The sequence below is a fragment of the Pantherophis guttatus genome, chromosome 3 (assembly GCF_059756535.1).
Source record: "Pantherophis guttatus breed Tessera chromosome 3, ASM5975653v1, whole genome shotgun sequence".
Taxonomy (NCBI): domain Eukaryota; kingdom Metazoa; phylum Chordata; class Lepidosauria; order Squamata; family Colubridae; genus Pantherophis; species Pantherophis guttatus.
In genome coordinates, this window is record NC_142065.1 from 49183506 (window position 1) to 49202864 (window position 19359).

At 37.2% G+C, this 19359-nt stretch overlaps 1 protein-coding gene across 16 annotated transcripts in view; it reads right to left on the reverse strand.

Annotated features, from left to right (window-relative positions):
- The window catches only part of FOXP4 (forkhead box P4), a 170957-nt gene that overhangs the window by 47761 nt on the left and 103837 nt on the right, over positions 1-19359 (reverse strand). For all 16 annotated transcript variants that reach the window (XM_034414574.3, XM_034414567.3, XM_087889538.1 and 13 more), the window contains 2 exons: positions 10040-10162; positions 3673-3759 (listed from right to left, as the gene is read on the reverse strand). In XM_034414574.3, coding sequence (XP_034270465.1) covers positions 3673-3759; positions 10040-10162 — 210 coding nt within the window. The remainder of the gene's footprint in view (positions 1-3672; positions 3760-10039; positions 10163-19359) is intronic.

Below are 19359 nucleotides of genomic sequence, written 5' to 3' on the forward strand. Positions count from 1 at the left end.
ATGGGTGAGACAGTTGCACTAAGTGGCCTGGAGAAAACAGAGGGAACTCCAGCCCTCTCCTTTGTGATTACACGGCCAGCAATTTGCTTCATTTGCTTTAGTTCTCAAATGCAGAGAAAATTGAAACTACATAAACTGAATAGAATTTCAGCCTCTCTGCAGGCCTTCCCAATCAACACAAGTAGAATAAGAGTATAAGCAGGGCGAGAACATTTGCCCGTCTCTTCTCTATGTTTCTTTTTCTCCCAGAACGCTTACAAGATTTATTGAGTATCATTTTTTTATGAGAATAAATCCTGGCATCAGCCAAAGATGATCTTGTGTTTGTAGTATGTATGGTTCAAATTCAAGAAACAGGATTATACAAAGACTGACATTCTTGATGATTCCCCACAATTATAAACTTTCCTCTCACTACAAATTCATTGAAACCCAAGCCTATTCATTTTATAATCAAGTTATAAATACAAGTAGTCCTCATCTTAAGACCACAATTCAGCCCAGAATTCCTGTTGCTAAGTGAGACATTTGTTAAATGAATTTTGCCCCATTTTACGACTTTTCTTGCTACAGTTGTTAAGTGAATCACTGCAGTTGTTAAGTTTGTAACATGGTTATTAAGTGAATCTGGCTTCCCCAATGACTTTGCTTGTCAGAAGGTTGCAAAAGATGATCACATGACATTGGGTCAAATATGTGTCAGTTGCCAAGCATCAGAATTTGAACATGTGACCATCGGGATGCGGCAACAGTCTAAGTCACTTTTTTTCAGTGCTGTTGTAACTTTGAATGGTCACTAAATGAACTGCTGTAAGTCAAGGACTAGTTTGTACCTTGGTTTTTAGGCCTTGAATTAACTTAGGGAAAATGAGAAAGTGGATATGAATGATTAATTTTTAATATTTTTTTTATTGTGCTTTTCTTATATACTTTCTTTATGTTTGAGAAGAAGCCTGCTTTTCAGAAGTTTCCAGAACAATAGAAGAATAGCTTTCAGCACTCACCAGTCAAGAGGCCAAGCTATTCTGGTTTATCCTCCTACATGGATTATACATGGGATTTTATATATTATATATTAAGAAAAATAAAAGCAATGGAAAACTATGGGGAGTTTGTGATACTTGGATTCCTTCCTTTGATATGAAGCTTCATGAGTGAAGCAGACGGTTGTACAATAAAAACTTCATCTGGAAGTATCTTTAACATTTATTTTCTTCCAAAGTATAATATTCCAAATGTGAGTTTCCTTCTAAACGAGAGACTGTCATGAGCATATAGGTAGAATATAGGATTACTTATGGTGGATGAATTTTTTTGAATAGTTAATTTTATTGAACCCAAATTCTCCCTACTTCCCAAAGGTTGTACAACCAAACTAACCTACAGTGTACCAAATTTCAAAAAAAATAGTCCATATGTTAAATCCTTTGGACAAAAAACTGAATGCAATGCAAAGTAAGTCAGATAATTTAAACTACTGTATTTTTTTCCTGAGGAGTTCTTGGAAATTTATTAGAAATTTGAAATATTGGTAATTTTACTAAGCCCAGCAGAGTGTTATGTACATGAAAATGCAGCCCATTAGGTACATTTCACTTGTTCTTCTATATTATTTTTATTAATCCACATTACTCCAAGATTTCTCCCTGATCACTAGAACTAAAGAGCTAATCTGGTATTGCCTTAGAAGCATTTACCAATATTTTCTGTTGTCAGAATTTGTGGGCATTTTCACTATTGGAGATCATCCTCCATGTACTTTTAATAGAACCAATGAAGTAAGAAGCTTATCTGCACACTGATAAAAATCTTAAACACAAGAAAATAATTATTGAAGCTTACTCTGCCAGTCACTAGCAATTACTGGTGTACTGATCATACTGTTTACAATCCTTTCTTCCTGTAATACTTGCAGCAGGTATCTATAGAAGAGGCGTTTATTTAGGATTAAACCCCAGATTTTTACCTTCACTTCTTGTTGCACCAACTCTATGTTCTTTGATCCCTGATCTTTTCCCTGGTGATGGGGTTTGAATTTCTTAAAGCATTTTGTCTGCTCTGTTTACATTAGATGCAGCTGAGTGGGTGCAGTTACTGGGGTAACAGGCGCCGTCACTTTGATTTATGAGCACATCAAGAGGAGTTTCAGCGTGACACTGTGGACTGACAGGAGCACTTCATTAATTTGATGCCCAGGTTACTTGCTGGCCAATCCTCATATGCTGCTCCCCTCCTAGATTAACCATGCTGAATCAGGTGGTATTCTGGGACAAGTTTCGGGAACAAGATTCTTTCTGAAAATTCTCACTCTCAAGCTTTCTGGAGTTACAGAATCTATCTTAGCATTTCAAATGCATCAGTACAAAGCAACAAGGTAAGCATAGCCTAGGCACAATATGTGATGACAGGACTGAATTTATACCTGCCAACATTTTTTCCCTTTAATTCAAAGAAAGCAACATCTCTAAAGTTATCCCAAAGTGTTTTTTCAAGAGGCAACTGGACTTTGAAGATGTTTCACTTCTCATCCAAGAAGCCACATAAACTGAAGGCTAAGCATGCATTTGCAGGTATCATGGCATATATAGGAAATTATGTTTTTAAACAAATATAGCTGGTCAAAATCAAATTTCACAAAGTTTCAGAGCAGGACAACAAAATTTCAGAAAATACAACAATGTGGGATTTTGGCCATTTTGGTACTTGTATTAGGGATCACTTGAAGTAACCTCTACTATCAATAGACCCCCCCCCCCATCATAGACTGAGAAGTAGTGCCATACAGAAAGTTTGTGGGAGGTACTAAAATTACTTGCAACATACATCATTTTAACTTTATGTCAATATATTGTAATGATTACAGTATTGCAAAGGATCTTGGAAATCTGGGTTCAAGGCCACATAAAATCATGGGTTGAGTTTGGGCCAGACATTCTCTTTCAAGCTCGCTTAACCATGCTGAGAGGAAAATGGAAGGAGATTTTGCCCTGTATGCCACCTTTTGATCTTGGAACTAACATAAAAGTACCTATTGTCAAGTTAATCATAAACAATAGCAACATAACATGGATATATGAATTCTGAAAAGTTATTGTTTCCTGGGTCTAACAGGTAACCCTTTAAGTTTTCCTTGGACTATTAAAATGAATATAGTAGATTTTCCAGATTATCATAGAGTATCAATTCATGTTTCTCAGATAACACCACAACTGCCAGAAATACTTTCACAACAATCTGCATTTTGATGATGCTTCTGGCAAAAGTGCCAAAAGCAGGAGTAGTACAAGTATCTTTTATTTTAGAATTCTTCAGCAAAAATCATGTACTCAAGGCAGATAAACGTCTTAAACGAGAGCCGATTATTGAAAATCCCTGCAAAACATTTACCTAAACAGTGAATTAGTCACAGTTAAACTTGCTTATTGCAAAACATAGGTTACAACAGAGGCAATAACTTGAGAAATTTTCTGAAATTAAATCTATACTGAATAACCAAAGATAGTCCATTTTATTCTCTCAAAAGGACAAGAAGCACATCTGTTATTTTGCATGCAGAGCAATGCAATTTTTTTAGCAAGTCTGTTTTCCCCTCAATTATTTTTTCTTTTCTGCAGATTTGGTTCCCCCCCTCCCCAAAGTATAGTGTCTTCCTAAATGCAAAGAAAACCTCACCTCTTTGGCTTGCTGCTTTCCAGCTTGTTGCTGAGTCAGAAGCTGTAGGTGAAGCTGTTCCTGCTGCTTCTTGTAGTATTCCTGAAGCTGAAGAAAAGATAAAACAAAAAGAATAGGAAAAAATTATGATAAAGTTGGTGTTGCAGTATTTTAATGCTCTGCAACTATCTAATAAGATGCAAGCATACCATAAAGATATTATGGTGCTATCAGGGGTGTCAAACTCAAGGCCCATGTGCTGGATCTGGCCCATGGGGTGCTTAGATCTGGTCTGCAGAGCCATCCTGGAAACAAAGAAGGACCAGCCCGGGGTGCCTCTGCCAGCGAAAAAGGAGCTCCGTTTTCACATGCGGCCCTCCCAAGCTCCATTTTCACTGGCAAAGGGTTGCAGGAGACTGTCCCAGCCGAAAATGGAGATAGGGAGCCCGTTTTCTATGGCAGAGTGCTCAGGCCTCCACAGGCACTCTCGACACAAGTTACATCAAGCTGGCCATGCCCACCCTGGCTCCCCGAGGTCAAACAGAACCCTGATGTGGCCCTCAATGAAATCGAGTTTGACACCCTTGGCCTATAGCAGTGATGGCTAACCTTTTTGCCATCGTGTGCCAAAAGCGGGGTGAGTGCAGGGGGGTGTCACGTGCGTGCGTGCCCACACCCATAATTCTATGTGCCCCAACCCCCTGTGCATGCGTGTGCCACCCCCCTCCCTGCTCCCCCCGCTTTTGGCACATGATGGCAGGATGGGCCCAGTAGGCCCATTTTTCGCTCTCCCCAGGCTCCAGAGCCTTTCTAGGAGTCTGGGGAGGGCAAAAACAGCCTTCCCCACCCCTCTGGAGGCCCTCCGGAGGCCAAAAACAGCCTGTTTCCTGACTTCCAGTGAGCCCAGAAGGTCCAAAAATCAGCTGGCCTGTGTGTGCATGCACGCCGGAGCTGAGCTCGTGTGCCCACCGATATGGCTCCGCGTGCCACCTGTGGCATGCGTGCCATAGGTTCGCCATCACGGGCCTATAGGATCATAATGAAGAGAATCATAAAAGAAGTCAGTCAGACAAATATGTTTACTTCTTTTTGCTCTTTCAGCATATAATTACTGAAAGTCACAATAATTATTAAAAAGAGGTCACTAACATTTCTATTATCAGATAGACCCAGAGACCAAAACCTTGATAACTTCATGAAACCTGATCTTTATTTCTTTTTTGAGAAAGAGGACATGGAAATTATTTCCCCAAAAGTACAGAACTTGAAATGAAAGCAGATAGCCAACTGCAATATTTTTTTAGAGGGTGTAGAAAATACATGTCAACAGACTAGAAGAGTCAATCAAAAGAAGCGTTCCCAGAACTGAAGGAATATGACTCACTAACATTTTATTGAATTACATGAGACCTAGGCTGTAACCTTCTCTTGCCAATCATTATTTGGGGCAAGAGAAACAGACTGAAGAGGAAAGAGAGCAGGAGAAGATATAGAATCCTGTTTACTTTTATGTCTTTTTTGACCAGAAATGAATTGACATGGAACTGCATTATGCCATATTTCAGAGATATTGAACTTTGGAGGAACTACCACATGTAGCACATGGCATCCCAATTGCTGCACACCAAATTAGAAAAAGCAGGAGGAAAAAAATGGAGGGCCCATGACAGAAAGTATATTTGTTTTAATTTAACTTATTCAATGAGTCATATATTAAATTTTCCCTTTTTGATAAATTAAAATGATAGCATTTTTAATAGAAACGTTTGGAGGGGCTTTTGACCCAAAAAAGGTTTGTTGGATATAATTAGTTCTCAGGGCTTATCTGGCACTATTGTGGACAAATATTGTTTTAACAGGATGAAGTCACAGAAGAAAAATCATTCTTGCCTAAATAATGTTTATATTCACATTAGAGCAAATGTTATTTATTTTGCTTATTAAAACATTTATACTTGCCTTTAAGTTACAGGTCTATACAAGTTATAACACTTTAAAACCCATAATGTAAAAGGTCAATCATATTTGAGATAAACACATAATAAACCACTGAGTACAATAGGAATGTAATAAATTCAACAGACTGACCTATATGGAAATAACAAACTAAAAGCATAGCATAGTAGCTATAGTAAAACAAGCAGCAAAAGTGAGACGTTCTCAAAATTTTGTTCCTTTGAGCTTTGGTTTAGTATCTCGGGGTGCACAGCCACTGGGATCTCTTAATCCTAAAAAAAACATTTTTGTTTCATCTTGCAAATGTCCTTAGCACTGCGATATCTAGAGTCAACCAATGCTTTTTCCAACTGCTTCGCGTTTTGTTCTTGTCTCACCCTGTATGCTTTACAGCGAAAGAAAAAAAATCTGCTCATTAAAGCCGACGTTGAAACTTTGGTAGGGTGTCATTGTGACTTCAGCAAGATGGCAGGAGCAGCCAAAAAACTGAGACAAAGTAAGAGTTTTGCTGGTGGGAAACCTGCTACACAGCTTAGAAGTTAATGCTGAAAACACTTTTTTTTTACTCCTGCATTACAACTGGCCAGAAGTTCATCAGTTCAGGTATAGAACAGCTGTAGAAGCCTTGTGACACAGGCAGAGGAGTCCCAAAAATCATTAAAGACCACGAAGAATAATTTATACTATATGCAATGCTTTATTGGAAAAGAAACAGATTTCTCCCTTAAAGGAGTTTAAAGTTTAAATGAAAAAGGAAGACACAATTTAATTGCTTATAAAAAAGCTTTGGCTATCATTGGGGATGAGAATTAAAAATTATGTCAAAAGGTTTTAGGGGCAAATGACAGGTTCCATGTTCTGCTCCCTTCCTCTTTAGGAAAGAGAATCTGCATCAGAAAACAAACATCTACCTATCTACCTGTCTACCTATCTACCCAGAGGTGGGTTTCAGCAGGTTCTGACCAGTTCTGGAGAACTGGTAGCAGAAATTTTGAGTAGTTCGGAGAACCGGTAGTAAAAATTCTGACTGGCCCCACCCCCATCTATTCTCTGCCTCCCAAATCCCACCTGATCGGGAGGAAATGGGGATTTTGCAGTAACCTTCCCCTGGAGTGGAGTGGGAATGGAGATTTTACAGTATCCTTCCCCTGCCACGCCCACCAAGCCACGCCCACCAAGGCATGCCACAGAACCTGTAGTAAAAAATTTGAAATCCATCACTGCTATCTATCTATCTAATATATTCTATATATCTATACATCTATCATATTGTTCTAGCATTTGATTCTTGCCTGTAGGTGTTCCTGGAATTATTTTTATAACATTTTTATATAATATGGTGTTCGAGGCCTTGTCTCTGGAAATCCAGGTTCCTGAAGTCATTAGGAAGACTTATTTTCAGATCTGGCTGGTTTACAAGCTATGGCTTTACCTGGGCCATAGATAGTAAACTTGGTTCTAAATCATGTGAATTTAGCAATCACTCACAAGTCAAATAGTATTTCTTTCTGGATTTAAGAAAGCCAAATATTCTGCTTTGAATTATTAATTTTTGTTTCTGGAAAATTCTGTGCAACTTGTGAACTTCAATTAAAAGAAGCTTTGGAATACTACCTGATCTACATAGATAAACCAATACATGAATCTGTTTTTACAAGTACTTAGTTTTCAAATAATGAGTTTTAGTGGCCAGACTAAAAAATGTAAACCTATTATTGTTTAGCAAACTTAATAAATACTGCATGAAACTAATTATTTAAACTATTCTATGTCATTAGGTATGCTGGCTGGGGAATTCTGGGAGTTAAAATGCACACATCTTAAAGTTGCCAAAGTTGCGAAATACTGGCAATGTGATTTTGTACTTATCTTGCCTAAATACAAGGCTTAATATTTTGGACAGAGAGCTATTTCTAGGTTAATAATGCTTATTTTCAGGTGCAATTTTGGTTAGATTATTTGGGAATAGGATTCAATTTATTTAATCTATATATTACCTCAATAAAAACTAAAATTATGTATTTTTATGCTTTTTCTTTCCAAAATAAACTTACAAATCAAAATTAAAATTAAAATAACTTTTAACTAGTTCCTATTACTAGATTCAGAATGTGAAATTTTAAATTACTTCAGTTTTAGTTCCTTAATTATTTTATCCACAAAATGTTAATATTGAGCACAATGAACGATTTCCCCTCTTCAGTGCAATTTTGCTTACTGTACGGTAAATGGCATTACTCTGAACTTTTCTTAGGCCTGCCTGTTTTAGTTTCATTATATTAAAATACATGATTTACAGATGTAATTTATTTTCTGGGGGGACGACGACCAGCACAGGTTTCCTCAATTGGTGGGGGGGGGGGACGAAGCAGGGGAAAGCTGATTTCTAAGGAATGTCCCTGGGGATTCTGGGAGAGTCCTTATCAGCTTGTGTTTGACAGTACTGACAGCAGAAACCTTTCTCTTTAACTCTGCTGAACAGGTTTGGAAAGCCTCCCTTGTTTACCCAAAAGCCAATCAAAACCAGGTCTCTATATGGGATTCTGAGAACATTGGGTCAAGAGGTGAGAGGTGTGATGTTTGGTTTTCTTCTCACAGAGAATGCCAGCTATTCCGGTCCAGGCTGTTTAATTTGCAGTCAGACGTGTTTCTCTATCTGGCTCCAAAAAGGCTCTGAAAGGGAAGGACCCCACCCAGGTTAGTGTTTACCTTTTGTTCTTCCCCTGGGGCTAACCTTGACTCCTTATCAGCATGTTTGAAATAAACAGGTACTTAAGGCAGGAGGAAGGGTGTGGAGGATGCTGCGGTTTTTATGTTTGCTCTCCCTTCCCTGGTGTAAATGTTTGTCCAAACAGTTGTGTTTTCTTGGGGATTTTTATCTCCTCCCTCATTTTAATAATTATTTTCACTTATATTTAGTTTTTAAATAATGCCCATCTGACTCCCAATTCTATATAGTGGTTGATGAAAATATTTCCTAAGAGAACTCTTTGCTTTAAAGTAAAGCTTTTTGGATTAAGCATATTTTAGAGCCATAAGCTAATATGATAAACATGCTGCTGCAATTCAGAAGAAGCCAGAACTTGAAAAGTTCCAAAGTACAGAATATGCTTGGTCACCAAAATGAAAATTATACCTAACTGCTTTATTCGTAGCTCTTAAGCTGATTGTCATTATATGGAATTTTTTTTTAAAAAAAACACCTTTGAAATAGAATATCTGGAATGAAGTTTCAATGTAAAATATACCATGTATTATATAGTCAATATTGTTAAATAGGGCATTCATTTATTCCTCATTTGTTTAGTACAAATCTTTAATTGAAAGATGTACAGGTAGTCTACAGGTGAGTTTTGTCCCATTTTACAACCTTTCTTTCCATAGTTGCTAAGTGAATCAATGCGGTTGTTAAATTAGTAACACGGCTAAGTGAATCCGGTTTTCCCATTGACTTTTCTTGTGAGAAGTTTGCAAAAGGTGATCACATGATCCCGGGACACTGCGACCGTCATAAATATGAGTCAGTTGCCAAGCATCTGAATTTTGATCACATGACCATGGGGATGCTGCAACAGTCATAAGTGTGAAAAATAACCATAAGTCACTTTTTTCAGTGCCATTGTAATTTTGAACAGTCACCAAACAAACTGTTATAAGGACTACCTGTATTACGCTTCTCATTTTCAGTTTTCCTCCAGTTATTCTCTCTTAAAATTTCATCAATGCAGGAGGACAAGAAATAAGGAACTTTTTATAACTATCCATTTATCCTAAAAGTAGTTCTAAGGAACCTGCTATTGGAAGGGAACTGTATTTGCCCGGATTAAGAACCAAGTAATTTTGTTATGGGAGGAAAATAATTCAGCCACATTTTATCCAACTATAGTATAACTTCTGAACAATTTTACTTAACTTCCAACCTTATTTAACAAAGTTAGACTTTCCAATTTGTGCATGACTAGAGCAATTCCAGATCACCATTAAGAGAAACACAAAGTAAAACAAAACAAAGTTGGGGCATTGGAATCCCTATCTGTCCACTGTAATATATCTCGGTAAATAAATAAAACAAAAATTAAATTCACAAGCAAAAATTTCACTTGCAAATAAACTCCTCAATCTACCCTCATATACATCCTATCGTTTTATAAACATTTGAATTATCCAAAATATTCCAATCCACACATTTAGTCCATGACCATGACAAAAAAAAAATTCTTTTAAACTGAAAAGAGTTGGATTTTACTGTCAAGGATTCATGTTTTTATTCAACTATTACATCCAACAATTTTGGGCAAGTCAGTAGTTTTCAGCCCATCCTGAAAATTTACAAACAGGAAACACATTGCACTTGCAGGAGAGAAATTCAGACATAGACGTCAGCCTCTGTGACTCTCACACGAAAGGTTTGCTCAAATGCAAGCTGCTTTACCTGTTGCAGCATAATTGCTTGTTGCTGCTGCAGCAGGGCTTGAAGCTGGGGTGGAGACAGAATCTGTTGCATCTGCTGGGGTGTGATCATCTGAGGAGACATCATAGCCACTGACACTGGAACCTAAAGAGAGAAAGATGGGTTACAGCGATGTCAAGTAGAGGGTTAAGACAGAGTTTCGGGGGGGGGGGATACTTGCACAGATAAAACTCATATACATATTCTTTATTCTCCAGATATGTGGATGAGAAGAAAATACATGTATTTTCTTCAGGTGCAGTAAAGCTAGAGTGTTTAAGTGCTCAGAATCAGAAGAACAAGAATTGTTGCTTAGTGTTAAAAAAAAAAAATCTTGAGGACATGATCTGTTTTGAGGTAGTCTTTTCTGTCAAATCCTAAAATTCTATCCAAGTCCGAATGCACACGGTGAAGCAAGCCTGGGACAAAAGTTGATGTTAACACTACAGATGGAAAGCTGTAGACAGAAATACAAAATTCTACTTCATATTTCACAGGTAATTCAATTAGCAGATTTTTTTTTATTCCACCTCCCCAAATCAGTACTGTAGTGAATGAACATTATTCAAAGAGTTGTGTACACACACACACACACATGCATGCGCACACACAGGGAGAAATGAAAACGAGAGAAAATGCTATTTTCTTATTTGCAAGATGAAGCCATACGTTGTTTTGAAAAGTTCTGTGGGACTTCCTTTTTACCAATTGCTGTAGATGGGAAACCTTTTTTAAGTTGCACTTATTTGTTTGTAGCTGGTAGCAGACTAAGGTAGACTAGAGCAGGCAAAGTTAGTCAGTTACATCACACTCATAAATGGGGACAAATTGTCAATCCTTTTGTTTTTGTTTTAATGGGAATTTCATTTTTAAAAAATACTTTGTTTCAAGATTGAGTCTAGAATGGTTTCCCATTTTAAAATGGTTCTTAGCAATTGGGCCATGAAAATCTAGCAGCACAATTAGAATAACTTCAGGGTGGCAAGTTGACTATTTAACACGATTGAACAGATGCCCACAGTGACTGTTCACACATGTAATATAGCTGCACTAGCTGAATTCCTGAGAATAAAATTCAGCTTTTCTGTTGCAGCGAAATATTACATAAAGTTACAAAATATTTTGAACAGAGATTCATATTGAGATTTGATACCATCCTTCCACCCAAGCATGCATTTAATATTCACTAATTGCTGCATAATACTGTTTCCCAGCCTTTGAAAAAACTCTAGTCTGTGGGCTATAAACTACCTGTCCTAACATGCCTCGTTAAGGGCAGGAAATAGTACTGCTTTCTTTAAGTTCCCAAAGGTTATTATTCTTATACCCTACATTACTATCAAAACAGACAAGTCAGAATTAGGTCACTATAATTCATGATGCCCTGTTAAACAAAAACTTCAATAAGTGTTCATCCTTACTGGAGAAGGGAGATCAAGAACAAGTCACATAACTACTTCGTGGTTGACCACTATTTCCTCTTTGTTCATTTGTGAATAACACTTCCAGTCAACAAGCCATTTGTGACAACAAATCCATCAGTACTGAAAACATTTATTCTAAGTTTGTGATGTTGTTGTGGCATGAAAATTGTATTGCTGTTCATAACAAAATTAGGTAACATGTTTATCACAAGATGGTGCAAGGTAAGGAGACTAAAACATATGAAGAACGGTTACAGGATTTCGGGTTGGCTAGCCTAGAGAAAAGAAGGACTGGGGGGGGACACATAATATCAGTATTCCAGTGTTTGAGAGGTTGCCATAAAGAGGGGGTCAACTTATTTTCCAAAGCACCAGAGGGCAGGACAAGAAACAATGGATGGAAATGAATCAAGGAGAGAAGCAACCTGGAATTAAGGAGAAATCTCCTAACGGTGAGGACAATTAACCAGTGGAACAGCCTGCCTTCAGAAGTTGTGGGTGCTTCATCACTGGAGACTTTTAAGAAGAGACTGGACAGTCACTTGTCTGAAATGATATAAGGTCTCCTGCTTGAATAGGCGGTTGGACTAGAAGACCTCCAAGGTCCCTTCCTGCTCTATTCTGATTGAGAAAATGCCGACTGTGAGCTAAATACAGTCTTCAGGTTGAGATGCATTTGTTGCAAGAAAAAGTGCTTTTCGTTAAATAAAGTGGGGAGAGGGAAACATGGCATGCTTAAAGCATTGAGTATGCCATTACAGAAACAGAAAAAATTTATTCAGAAAAGTTTCATGAAGGCTTGTTTCCCTGAATTAATGGAATCAGATTTTTCATGCTTATCAACAACCTACTGATTATCAATTATTATAATTATTATCAACAATTAGAAAACTAAGAAAAGCACAGAATATTTTTCATGCTGCATCCACATTTGATTTTCTCTCCTGTAATCAGAACTACTTGAACTGAAATATTTCATTAGGAAGAAAAATTTCATCCACTTGGGTGATTAAATTACTATATCCCAAACAAAATTCTAACTTTTTATCTTCTAATTATTTTCCTTGAAATTCTTGCAGGTATTTTAAAACATTGATGTTACATAGTATCATATTAGACAGAAATAAAATCCTTGATTATCTTCACATGCAATTAAAAAATGTCTGTTTCTCAGCAATAACTATCTGAAGAAAAATAAAAACTTAGATTTGATTAGGATTGTATCTATTCCATTTGCCTAATTGGGTATTTTAATTAAAGCCATTTACTATGTGGTGGAAATGAGTTTTTTTTAATCCAATGTTATTGATGGAATAGCCCATAAAGAGTTCCATTTTTAATGGAGCTTATGCTGTATGCTAGCCCAAAAGATACAGTTGGGAGGAATAAGAACATAAAAAAGCTGAAGAAGCTTCTTGGATGAGAAGTGAAACATCTTCAAAGAAAAACAAGAAAATCCAGTTGCCTCTTGAAAAAGCATCTTTGGGATAACCAGGACCTGGATGTCTGAGAATCTCCATAGACAAGAAAAAATGTATCTTCACCCTGGCAGTTCTTACTTCTACTCCAAACAGCATTTAAGGGGAAAAGGTTGTTTTGGATGCCTTTCTGCTCCAGAAATAATACAACTGATTTCCAAGTCAATCTGTATTTCTAAAACACCCTACACATGCACACACACAATTAACACATTGTGTTTCAAGAAAGCTAACAATAATAAACTAAAATTCTATTAAAATATCCTTAAAAGATCATTGAACACTCTTGGAATATAGCCTACCTCCATTGTTATCAGAGCAAACATTTGCCTGTGTAACCTAATTTCTCCTTCCTCCCTGAACTCATCTGAAATACGTTCTATGTAGCTCATATTGCATAACTCCCACCTTAATTACCCAATAAGGAATTCTTGAACCATAGCTTTATGAAGATGCTAAAGAGACATGTGGCTTCCAATGATAACTTAGTTATCAATTGTAAACTTTAAATCCTGGAGATAGATAGATAGATAGATAGATAGATAGATAGATAGATAGATAGATAGATAGATAGATAGATAGATAGATAGATAGATAGATAGATATTCTTTAAAAAAGAAAAACTAACAGCAGATAACAGAAGAAGTTAGCACATCGGCTGTAGAAAATGAGGAAGATGATCTTGGCAGAAATATGCAAGAACTGTTATGAAGGCAAAGGAGCTGAAGTCCAGAGAAATGAGATAATATTCATAGTGACACAGGCAGACTCTTCCCTGATTCATTGGCATATAAAAAGGGGAGGAGTTATGCCATAATCAGATTTTCAAGATTCTGTTGGTAAAATCAATCTCAATAAAGTAGTTTTAGCTTTAGAATAGAATAACAGAGTTGGAAGGTACCTTGGAGGTCTTCTAGTCCAACCCCCTGCTTAAGCAGGAAACCCTACACCACTTCAGACAAATGGTTATCCAACATCTTCTTAAAAACTTCCAGTGTTGGAGCATTCACAACTTCTGGAGGCAAGTTGTTCCACTGATTAATTGTTCTAACTGTCAGGAAATTTCTCCTTAGTTCTAAGTTGTTTCTTGATTAGTTTCCACCTGTTGCTTCTTGTCCTGCCCTCAGATGCTTTGGAGAATAGCTTGACTCTCTCTTCTTTGTGGCAGCCCCTGAGATATTGGAACATTGCTACCATGTCTCCCCTAGTCCTTCTTTTCATTAAACTAGACATACCCAGTTCCTGCAACCGTTCTTCATATGTTTTAGCCTCCAGTCCCCTAACCATCTTTGTTGCTCTTCTCTGCACTCTTTCTAGAGTCTCAACATCTTTTTTTATATCGTGGCGACCAAAACTGAATGCAGTATTCCAAGTGTGGCCTTACCAAGGCATTATAAAGTGGTATTAACACTTCACGTGTTAATTCTTGATTCTTGATTTCTTATGGAGTTCATTTCCTGGACTGGTCTAGGACTGTGGAACTGACAGTAGCGTTTTCCACACAAAGCTCTATAAAATTCTATTTCAGATATTGTAATTGCTTTGGACCAGTTCAGTATAGATGCCAGTTATTACATTTCAATATTGGTGTTAAAAATAGTTAAGTATTTATACCTGGCCTTTTTGCATCTTCTCAACCAACTCACAGCACATAAATATACCTTAAATCTAATGCACTTAGCACACTTTTTTCTCCAATCAATGTCATGATCCTTCTTTCACATTTCTTCTTATAGTAGATCCTGGCTAGGAATACAAAGAAAATGGAAGTTTGAAGATCTTACTTTTTAGGATAAAATTAATTTATTGCTTCTTCTAATGCTAGAAGATGCCCTAGAAAAGGTAACATCTCCAAACATGTCAGATGAGCTCTTCTCTATGTGCCTTCAACCAAAAGACAAGATTTTTAACCCAGGTGTCATGAAATGGTGGAAAGATTTCCTGGTTAAGCTAGGTAGCATTCCTCCTTCCACATCTTGTGTAAGGAAAATCTATTCCTGATGGTAATTAGCTGTAAGTTTCAAGCATTTCAGTGCTTTTGGAATAGATGCTTTGAAGTCATTCTGAGCACGAAAAATGGCATATAAATTACTTGAACAAGGAATGTAAATTACTTTATTTCATCCATGCCTTTCTCGAAGCAGGAAATGTCAAATGAACACTACAAGGAACAGGTCTCATATTTGCAGTACATTCAAGGAAACATTATCTGTTGCTTTCCCACATGATGTATACAGTAGCACATATTTTCCATATCATCCAGCATTGCTTGTTATTAAGGATGCCCCAGCTTGTTTTCCTTTCACTGAAGACCATGCAATGCATGTTGCCTCCTTCTCTTCTCTCAATCTATTCAGAAAGAGAAACACTGCAGCTTGGCACATGAAGCAGATCAACTCTGTCATCAGACCAGCAAGTGAAAAAAAAAAACCTGGAAGACATTCTTACCTTTAGATTTAATAGTTCTTGAAGCAGACAGAATTGCACCAGGGAATTTCTACACCCTTCTGTCCTGTCAGTTCAAGCAAGCAGGAGCTTGCTGACCTTTGGGGCATGTTACAAAGCTTATCTGTTTACTCAGGTTGCTGGCTTGAGGGAGGTGCCCCAAATTTCATTTGTCATTCTAGAAGTCACTCCAAGTTAACTTATGAAGTTATTTATTAACTGCCTTTGGACTTGCTCCAAGACTGCTGAAGAGGCACTGACAACCAGAATCAGTCAATGAATCAAGGCAATAGGACCTTGGTCCATCCTGACAAAATCCAGACTGCTTAAACTTCCTAATATTAGAAAGAGACTCTAACAATGCTTGTGATAATTGTACCATTCCTCCAGCTTTTACCTGAAGAGAGCTCATAGAAGACCAAATTTATCACAAGGACAGCAACAGTGAAGAGACTTAATGAATTGTAGTGGAGTGATTAACATAAAGACTTGTTATTGTAACCTCCACAATCTGTATTTGGCTAGTATATCAAGTTGCTAGTAGTTCATGCTTTATCTATCATAATGGCTTTTCCAACATGCAAGAAGCAATGAAAATTAGTAGAGAAATTTGGGTAATAGCAATAGGAGAACAAGAAAGAATGCAGTTGATGCCCACTCTTTTAGGAGACAAGCATCAGGATAATTTCCTTTTGCTGCTCATCAGCTTGCAATGTGCTCTGAATGAGAGTCTGTAATTAATTGCTCATCTGCATCCCCCATCTGAACTCTCCCCCCCACCAACCCCCACCACCACCACACCGTACATCCAGCTTGATACACGTTGGCTGGCATTTTCAAAATCGGAGGCATTCTAATTACCGGAGAGTTATAACACCTTCCATTTCGCGCCCGTCGGACTGACACCCTGTCAAGAGCAAAGAGACTTGCCAGAGGTTTTGACAACACTAATTGCCCCTATAATCTAAAAACACAAAGGAGAGGCGATTAGTCGTGAGGGCCGCAGCTCTCGATCCGACATGAGGTTTTCACAACGTTACAAGAAAACAAAAGCGGCGCCTTTTAGAGTGTGATGGCTGCTAACAAAGCAGAATTATATTTTCATACAAACCTTTGTCTACATCAAATAGCTTCCCCTTTTCTCTTAAAATGCTATGCTGACACCATGAATGGTGGGGGCTTCTTAGAGGAGGGTCAGGAAGGAAGATATACATGAGCTATGATTCTCACATTCCTGCTTCCTAGTTTACAAAGAGTTGATGGAAAAAGTCACTAATCACTGCTCTATCATGATTAGATTCTTTCTTTCACCTACCTTCTTTATCCTTCCCCAGTATGGGGACCCCTCCAGTGTGCTGGACTGTAATTTTCACAATCCCAGCCTACAGTAGTAGTTGCCATGCAGGCTGAATACAAGAGTTGTAAACCAACAAATCTGGAGGGCTCCAGGTTGGACGTGGCTGTTCTCAATTAGATTATATAAATTGTTGACATAACAATGTCTTTCTGAACACTTCATTTACAGAAAGAGTCTGTCCCTACCAAGTATCTGAATAGACAGATTAACTGTACAACTCTAAATGCCTTGAAACATGAATATCTGAAGGATGCCCTCTTCTATTATGAATTTATTTATCTAACACATTTATATAGCTGTCTGTTTCACACGAAGTGACTCTGAGTGGTATACAATTATACAGTAGAGGCCATACTCCCTTTATTTCTGAGGCTGTGCATCAGACATGCAAAAGAGGCCCTTCTTTTACATTATTGTCAAGCTATGAAATGTACCATTTTATGGCGCAACAACTGATCTTCAGTCATTTGTTTTAGCCGTGCATTCTGAAGGCACGTCCCTTCCATTGGCTTTTTTAACTTTTAAGTGTTATTTGTTGATAAGTAACTTGAGTATTTAAAATGAATAGAAAAGCAGAATATAAATGAATATATCTTCTTGGGCCAAAAGCAAGACATTTGGCTAGCTGAATAGAGATGAAATACTTTATCCCAAATGTAGAATCCAATATAAAATCCACATATATTAAGCCTTCTCTTTTTAAAATCGTAATTATTTATTAGAATATTTTTAAACAAATAAAAGATAAACAGTGAAAAAATAAAGAAAATGAAATTAAGAAAAAGAAAAAAAGATAAAGTGCAGTAGATAAAAGAAAAAGAAATATTTAAACAAGCAACTTTCGATCTTCCATACAACAGTTACAATCATATTTATTGTCACTCTTCCCCTCATCAAGGTTATACCACATAGCTAACTTCTTCCATATATCCAATTCTTTTCAAATCCAGAAATCATCAAGTCATTTATATCCACTTTCAGCAAAAAGTCCATAAAGGATTTCCAGTTTTCTTTACATTAAGATCCAAACAAGTTTTTAGAATTCACTTTTGCTAACCTCTAGTTCAGGGGTGTCAAACTCATGTCGTCATGGTGGCATCATGTGACGTGTTGGGACTTTTTTCCCTTTCACTAAACCAGGCGGAGGTGGAGCCAGCACATGACGCATCCAGCCCACAGGCCGCGAGTTTGACACCCCTGCTCTAGTTAGTTTTAATTTGCAAGCAAACAAGCAAGCCACACGCACATCATTTTTTTCAGGATAACTACTTAAAAGTATCTTCAATTTTGACTTAACTTTCAAACCACTATTTATTAATTAAGCTCCCAGTAAGCATTACACACAAGTCCAAACTCTAAGGAGGATTGTAATTTCAGCTAGTTTCTGCACTACTAACATAAATTCAAGAGTAATTAAGTTAACATGGAACTTTCTACTGACTAGCCCCAAGCCTACTTTTTAAGTTTTACAATCTTAGGCTCTTCTCCTCTCTAAAAAATTAACACTCTCAGCAACAACAGAAGCATTATGCCTGCGGATAGAGATGCTGAATTTCTCTCTTCAATAATGGTTTGTCGGTATGGGTGTGTCCTAGCTGGCATTTGGCAGACCGTGAGCTAGGACAGGCAATGACTCACTTGTTGGCCTGTTGCCATTCTACAAAACTGCTTACTAACAGTTCTAGACTTACAACAAAGCTCTGATAAGGCATCAGAATGGAGATGCCTTTTCAAGATGCTTCAGCAGGAAGCCCATTAAAGACTAAATAACAAAAGAATAGCCTGTTTGTGGGTAGAAAGCAAGTATCATATTAAGGAAGAAATGATAGCTCTATTCAAATTTATACCAATCAGGATTTGCAAGCACATATAAGGGTATAAAATCATGTACAATACAGCCAGATTAGCATATCATGTGCCAAACTCACCTGTTCAACTGCAAACTTCCTCAGAGGTTCTGAAGAGGATTTCTATATTTGCATTTGGTTGAAAGAGAGTAGAAGCCTGACTTTCAAAAAGTTAGAGACTTCTATTCTATTCAGCCAGCCAAAAATACTAATAGGGAAGATTGCATATGGGTAGGCATATTTCTATAACTTCTTTTGGTACCTTCCCCCAAAGTTGTATAAATACCTAGGATACATTTGTCTTGAGGAATAGGGATGAAGAAATCAAGTGATTCAAGGAAATAATTGCAATATTGAATATAACATATCCAGGTACTCATTCTAAGCTAAATTTTATTCCAGGGGCTGGCACATCTTTCATAGAGATGGGCCATACTTTAAGAAAAGTCTGTCATACGGAATATAATATCATGAGAAGGGGTAAGTGCTGTGGAAAACTTTCTTTGGGTTTGTAGAGGAATCACAGTATTTTAAATTATTGTACCTTAGTACACATATATAAATGCCGACTAGGTATTTATACAAATTTGAGTCTTACTGTATTCTGTATTCTCTAAAAATGCACCTAAGATCTAGTTGCTAACTCCATTTATATTTTAAGAAAGCATTCCAACTGCTTAACTTTGCTTGAGTACTTTAGCTAAGTCCTACGTGTATTGATTTTTAATTGATACAAATTGAACTAAAATAT